General features: G+C 39.6%; 1 protein-coding gene across 1 annotated transcript; it reads right to left on the minus strand.

Moving 5' to 3' along the window:
- Window positions 1-1196: 1196 nt before the first annotated feature.
- On the minus strand, window positions 1197-2637 carry LOC145795907 (uncharacterized). Its single transcript, XM_082880847.1, has 4 exons — window positions 2527-2637; window positions 2118-2246; window positions 1731-1925; window positions 1197-1598 (listed from the first exon to the last, which is right to left on the minus strand). The coding sequence occupies exons 1-4, from the start codon at window positions 2635-2637 to the stop codon at window positions 1197-1199; spliced, it is 837 nt and encodes a 278-aa protein (XP_082736973.1).
- Between the last annotated feature and the right edge of the window lie 5238 nt (window positions 2638-7875).

Below are 7875 nucleotides of genomic sequence, written 5' to 3' on the forward strand. Positions count from 1 at the left end.
CTAAATAACTAACCGGAAAAATTGACATCCTACACCCCAAGACAGTAGCTAAAACCGGTAACTGTTCAACCTCCCCAACTGGAATAAGCTCCGACTTCTGCAAATTAACCCGTAGGGCCGATAGTGCCTCAAAACATAACAACACACAATGCAAATGACCCATCTACTCGATATTAGCCCCGCAAAAGATCAGAGCACCATCCGCATATAATAAATGAGATACAACAAGAGACAACCCAAACAACGATGCCACAGCAAAGCCCCCCAGGAGACCCCCACGCACAGCTCTATCCAACAATCTACTCAATGCCTCCATCACAAAAATAAATAACAGAGGTGACAATGGATCCCCCTAGCGAAGACCCCGATACGTCTTAAAAAAAACCTGCTGGAGATCCATTAATCAAGATAGACATCTGCACAGTCGAAACACAGAACTTAATCCAACAGCACCAAGTATCCCCAAAACCCATCCGATCCAACATGTACATGAGAAAATTCGAATTAACGTTGTCATATGCCTTCTCAATATCCAATTTGCAAATCAAACCGAGACGTTGTTGTCGAATCTGAGAATCCACGCACTTATTGGCAACCAACACAGCATCCAAAATCTGTCTGCCTCCAACAAATGCATTCTGAGACTCAGATACCACAGCCTTTAAAACCCCTCTAAGTCTATTAGCAAGAACTTTAGCTAAAATTTTATACACACTGCCCAACAAACTAATAGACAATAAGTCATGAACATCCTCAACCCCCCCTTTCTTCGGGATCAAATCCAAAAAACTCACATTAAAACTTTTTTCAAATTGACCAGATTGGTAAAAAGCCTCGAAAGTTGCCATCACATCACCCTTCACCACATTCCAACAATGCTGGAAAAAAGCCAATGAAAATCCATCAGTACCTGAAGCTTTGTCACCATTCATAGCCTGCAACGCCTCAAACACCTCATCCTCCGTAAAAGCACACACCAAACGCTCCTGATCCTCCCCCGAAATCTTGTCAAACTGAACCCCATCCAAGCTTGGCCGCCACTCCCCCTCTTGTTGCCAAAACAATTGTTGATAGAAACCCACAATCCCTTCCCGAATCTCCGAATCCGCACAAAGTTCTTGACCATCCACCCACATCCGAGTAATTTGATTAACCCGCCGATATGCATTCGCCATTTGATGAAAAAATTTCGTATTTCAATCCCCATCCTTTAACCACAAACATCTAGATTTTTGTCTAAAGGACACCTCCTCCATACAAGAAATACGAACAAAATCCTGTCTGGCTGCCTCCTTCCGAACACTATCAGAAGTGGACAAACCCCCTTGTGCCTCTAACTCATCAAGAGCTCGGAGTGAAGACACCACCTCCGCCTTTTGACTCTCTAAATGGCCAAACACCTCCTTATTCCAAATCTTCAAATCACCCTTGAGCAATTTCAATTTTTGAGCCAGCACACTACTAGGAGAACCAGAAATAACATAATTATTCCACCAGTCTCGCACCAAATCCAAAAAACTCTCTGTTTGTAGCCACATATTCTCAAACCGAAATGGCATAGGATCACCACAAATACCCCCACTATCAAGCACAATAGGCTAATGATCAGACACTGGTCGAGGCAACCGTAACTAGACTGCCTTCAAGAAATGCTCCTCTCATCCCTCAGTCACCAGAAAATGATCAATACGAGACATCCTCTACCCATTTGACCAAGTAAAGCTACCTACCTGAATAGGTAAATCAACCAACTGTAAAGAATCAATCAAAGAACAAAAAGACCTCATGTAACCCGAAACCTGATTTGTCCCGGACCTCTCCGATGGCCATCGAATAACATTAAAATCACCCTCGATACACCAGGGAACATCCCATCGAAACGCCATACTCTCCAATTCCTCCAAAAAGCTTCCATGTTCCGAACACTATACCGGACCATACACCCCAGTAAAGGCCCACCGAAAACCATCCTCCACACATCGAAACAAATAGGACACTGAAAACCCCCTACCTCTTCCTCCTCTCTCACCACCACCCTCTTATCCCAACCAAGAAGAACCCCCCCTGCCGTCCCAACAGACGGCAAAAAAGCACATTCCACAAACCGCCCCCTATACCTCCCGAAGCAATTCTAGTCCCAACTCCTCCATCTTTGTTTCTTGTAAACACACTGCATCTACCTTGGCTCCACGCAACACAGCCTTCACTGCCACCCTTTTATCCTTATCATGTAAACCCCGCTCATTCTAAGATAAAATTTTTAGACTCATTCCAACAACTGTGGTCCCCACGCTCTCTTCTAGCTCCCCGTCCAACAGTTTGTCTCCCATGATCATAATTAACAGTACACTCCAATTTCTTAAGCTCCCGGTGCGCTTTGCCAGGGGAAATAAATGGTGTACCCACGCTAGGAGCTCCCTGCCGCCAAGATGCTTCTACTGCTGCAAATAATCACATAGCCTCCTCTTCATGACCCACAAACGACACACCCAAGCAGCGGCTGACTTCCCTAATACACTCTAACACCCAATTTGACACAGCCTCAGAAGATGGAACCTCTGGCCCATCAAACCTACCACTATTCTGGAGCAAATTTGGATGTTGTTTCAACAACTCATCTGATCCACCCCCCTCCATAGCAAGAGGTTGAAGTACCAAAGCCAGCCCATCAGTGCTGAGAGGCTCACTCTATACAACACCATCTGCCTAAGAAACACCCTCAAGCACCACCATAGCTGGATCGACCTCGCCATATTCAGCTTCTGAGCTCGCCGTGTGTGAACTAAATCCATCCTCCTCCACCAGCCGCCATGACCCAAGATCGTCACCTACGGAATCACGATGAACCGCCAGCCCCTTACCCAACTGCAAATCAGACGAACGACGCAGAGTGTCGTCAACAATTGTCTCCACCTGACCTGGCTCTCCTGGACTCATCACCTCTATATCAACACATCCATTTCTCAAATTTGAATAAGAGTATCTTGTGAGTTCCATCTCTTTGCAATATAAAGCATTGAATCCTTATGATTTTGACAATATTCAAATACAAAAGCATTATTAAATTGTAAACACTTGGTAAATTTGAATCTTCATATAATTACATTCTAAATACGAAGAAAATTACGATATTTTATAATGAAAGTTACAAATGTTTGGACCCTTAAAAATGTGTGTAAGTATGTATTCTATCACAACATTTGTAAAATAATTGCAAAGTATAAAAATAGGATAAAGTACATTTGTGGTCATTAGAAGTATGTGTGCCTTGTCACTTTGGTCTTTTAAATTTTAATTTTGTCAATTTTGTTATTAAAATTTTCATTTGAATCAATTTGGTCATATTTCAAATGAACTAACATAATGATAATAAAATACACATATGGTTCCTAAGATATGGGTTCTATGTCATTTTGGTTCCAAAATTTTTTATTTTGTTAATTTAGCCCCACAAATATTGATGAAAAAGATTAAACGCAACCTTACAATATTGAGGGATAAAATTGAAACTTTAAGGACTAATGACACAAAATTTATACTTTAGGGACTGTGTTGAAATTTATGAGTATTCCGCTTACGATTTAAATGGTCATTTGAAATTGGATCAATTTGAAGCTCAAATCTCAATGAAATAGCTTTACCATTACGCCAAGACTTGTCTTGAATTGGTGAATATGGAAAATATGGAGAGGGGATTAAGGCTTGTGGGATATTATACAAAGGAGAGAAAAGTTTGGTGTTATAGTCTTGTTGGTGCTAGGAAGTTTGTCTTTGTCTGTGTTGAAACTTTCTTACAAAGGAGTCTTTCATTGCTTGATTGGAAGGACAGGTGGTACCATTTTCTTTTGGTTGTATCTATCTATCTGTCACACCCCAAATTTTAATTACTCAGAATTATTACCAAAAGCCTTTAATTTAGGTCCAATCTTTTATATATGTATATCTATTACTCTTGAGTAATAAAAACAAAATAATACATGTTCTCTCTCTCAACGAATACAATAATGGAAATAATACATGCCAAGCTTCTGCTGCAAAGCTACAAATAGATAAGATACATTATTAATTCCTTTTACATCTATGATGAAATTATACATAAAAGATACAGGGATCTCATAACTCTTCAACTAATGAATCTGACTTTATCTTCTTGAAAAAAAGATAAAACAATGAGGAGTGAGCTTTTATGCCCAACAGGAATCTCATAGTTCTACAATAGTAGCTAACGCAAAGATAGAAATGATCATGCATACAAGGTGATACCATATAGTAAGGTGACATTTTTAAATTTCCAAAATATTATACGTAGAGTACCATCTTCTCAAAATTTATTTGAACGTTTTAAAGAAACCTTTCATCTTCAAAAATTATTCCTTATCATAAAAAAAAAACCATAATTCCTCTTTTCAAACAAGTGTGCCTAAGGAACAACATCATTTTAAATTGATTAACCCAATTTCAAAATATTCTTCATTTCATTTCCATTTTAATGTTCCTCTTTTAATTCCCTTCAACAATTCACAATTATTATATCTCCACAACCTCAACCTCAAAGTTCAAGTTCCCTTAATACTCAAAAACACCTCTCATACACACCATTCGCACTTGTCCATCCATTATTACTAAAACTCTGTAACGTAAAAATCGAAATCTCCTTTTTATTCAATAGCGATTCTCCTACACTCAATTCCTACTTGTCTAACAACGACATCACATCCACATTTGCATTATTAATTATAATTCAACATAACACAAGAATGATAAAAACATTTAATTCAATTTCTCTATTAATTACAAATACAAAACTTTTAATCTTTCCTTGTAGGTACAAACAACCTAGTGAGTTCATTACCACTAATCCCTTATCCAATTACTATTTCATTATCCACTCTTTTCAAATAATTACCATATGCATCTTCCCTCCGTACCAAAGTACACATCAAATTGTAATTTCATAAATTCATCACAATTCACGCATACTATCACCGACTCAACACATTTCTCAACACATTCCACCTTTTGCCGACTTGATACGGTGGGATAGCGGGCACCCAATTCTTAACACGTTCCACCTTTTGTCGGCTATTATATGGTGGGAAGTGAACTCCCAAAAACCATTTTTGTGATGACCGGGTCTCTTTCTCTGTTTCCTTTTCCTTCTCTTTGGTTTCGTCCTCTTTGTTCCCGTTGGGTTTGAAACATTCAGAAGTTATTTCCAATTGAAGCTCTCGTTCTTGTTTTGCATGTCGGTGTTGAACTTCACTGGTTCCGGGAGGTGCGGGGTCAGGTCCAGAGTACCCGACAATGAAGCAAAAATTTTTCTGGGCTGTTGGGCCAGGGCCGCACGTACGGGAGACCAAGCTGCACATGTGGGAAGTGGGGTGTTTGACTGGGCAGCACACTGCTTAAATTGCAGGTGCGGGCTGAGGTGTGGGAGGATACCCGCACGTGCAGGGATGAAGGAAGCACGTGCAGGAAGGGGCGCTCCGCATACGCGGGGTTCGGTGCCGCACATGCGGCACTCTATAGTCCAAAAATCCCTATTTTTTTTCTTTTTGGTCTGAAAGTGTATCTCATTTTGGACACTTCTCCCCCACTCTAAACCATATTTTCCTCCTCCTTCTCTCTTGAAAACCTCCTCAAACACCCATACACTTTGATCCTTGGAAATCTTGAGTTGAGAATTATCGGGTATGTTTGGTTTGTGTTTGAGAGATGTGTTTTAGAGATAAAAAGTACGAAAAGTTGTTTGGTTTGGTTTTTTTCAAAAGATGTTTTGGAAAATTATTTTGAGAGAGTGTTTTGAAAAAAGTGATTGATTTGATGTGTGTGTGAGAGAGATTTGTTTGGAAAACTTGTTTGGTTTACAAGTTTTGAGAAATTTTTTTGGAAAAATTTGTTTGGTTTGATTATTTTTAAAAACTTATTTGTAGAGAAAATTTTCCAAATTTTTTTCAGAAATACAAACCAAACGAACCCATCATCTTCTCCCTCTAATTTTGAAGATCAAGAGTTAGAGCTCCATTTGGTGCGGTGGAAGTCAAGCTCTCTCATCTTTGATTCTAGGGTTCCTTCTTCTAATCTTCTCCAAAACATTGAGGTAGGGAAAATTTCCATGAGTTATATATATATATATATATATTTATGTCAAGTTTGGTTGGTTGAAGGGTTTTTCATAAATGATGTTGGGAGTTTAGTCTTATCTCATAAATGCTAGAGTTTCAATGGTGGGTTTGATTTCTCTCTCTTTCTAACTATTTTCATGAGAAGTATAACTCGCATAATAAGAGAGGTGGTGTCATGTGAGAAAACCTTTTCAAAGGATGGAGATGTTTGTTTTGTTTTTGATAAAAACCCTAGAAATTTTTTGGGAAATTTTAAAAGATGTGAACATGCTTAGAGGTGTCTTGTTGTTCTATAATAAGAAAGTAAACTTTCATCATATGTTTTGCAAAATGATAATTTACATGATACATGAGAAATGAAATGTGATTTTTAACATTATGGTTGAGCACTTAAAGGTGTGTTGTTGTGAGACAATAAATGGTTATGTATGGGGGTTAATGTTTGAAAGGCATCACTTGTGACCTTGAAGGGGATAACTTGTTATGAATTGGACATGTTGAGGGATTGTGGTTGCTATAAATTGATGGCATGGCCATTGTGAAATAGTGTTGAGGAGAAGTAATGAATAATGCAGTAATTTGATTTTGTTGTAGAAATGTTTTGAAATGGAAAGATGTTTTGAGATATTTTGTATTGCATCATATCCCCATTTGATTTATCATTATTATTGCACATTCTTATCATGTTTAATTTGAGAAGAATTACATTATAATGAGAACTATGAAACTGTGTATGGGGTAAATACGGTGGTAAGTTCGGTTGGGGGCTGTAGATGAAATTGATAAGTTGGCCTAAGTGTCCATGGTGAAAGACCAGAGAACTGCACGGATAGGTGTCGAGCCTTCCGGTTAATACCAGTAAAAATGACAGATTGGTAGTACTCGTAGAGTCTACTTCCAGACACCAACCAAGGGATTACCAGTATCGTATTTACCGCCCCTTGTGATCAAAAAGTTTAAATTGGGAAATTGATGAGATCGTAATTATAAATGAAATGCATGGTGTGTCTCAAGGAAGACATGAATAAAATTTTGAAAAGAGCATTGCATCGCATTTGCACTTACATTCAACTTTGGGCCATCTAACATAAATGTATATACTTTGTTTGGTATTCCTCTACTGGGCTTTATGCTCACCCCTACGGGATTTGGTGCAGGTAAAGACGTGGGGCTCCTGCCAAGTTGAGGGCGCGGATAATTATAAAGAGCGTTATAGCGATCCCGGGTTTACCCTTGTTGTACAGTGATCCGGACATGTGTCCGTGGATGTTGGTAGTTGATTATTATCTAGTTTGCATCCTCTTTACTTCGTATATTGAGTTATAAGATGTGTTGGGCAGGTTTGTTACAGGTTGGTTGTGTTTGGGAGCCTAGGGTTGCTGCCCAGATTTTTGGTCCTTCGCTCGAGCGAGGAGTTTGTCGCTCGAGCGAGAGTTGAGTTGTGTCTGGTGGGTCGAGCCAGGGTGGCTTCGCTCGAGCGAGTGTTGCGTCTGGTTCTGGACCTGAGAGTTGCCTTTCTTGGCTCGAGCGAGCTTCCTTCGCTCGAGCGGTCTGGGTTTTTCTTCGCTCGATCGAGAACTTCTTGCCTTGAGCGAGAGTTTTCTGTGTCTGGTCGCTCGAGCGACCAAGTCTTCGCTCGAGCGAGCGTGTTTTATATCAGCGGACAGTAGCGTTTTAAACATCACTTTTTCACTTCCTTTCTTTGATCAAACCCTTAATCCGACACCCTCTCTCTCTAAACTTACATTCT

Source organism: Camellia sinensis, chromosome 7, assembly GCF_055761805.1.
Source record: "Camellia sinensis isolate YWXY chromosome 7, ASM5576180v1, whole genome shotgun sequence".
Taxonomy (NCBI): Eukaryota; Viridiplantae; Streptophyta; class Magnoliopsida; order Ericales; family Theaceae; genus Camellia; species Camellia sinensis.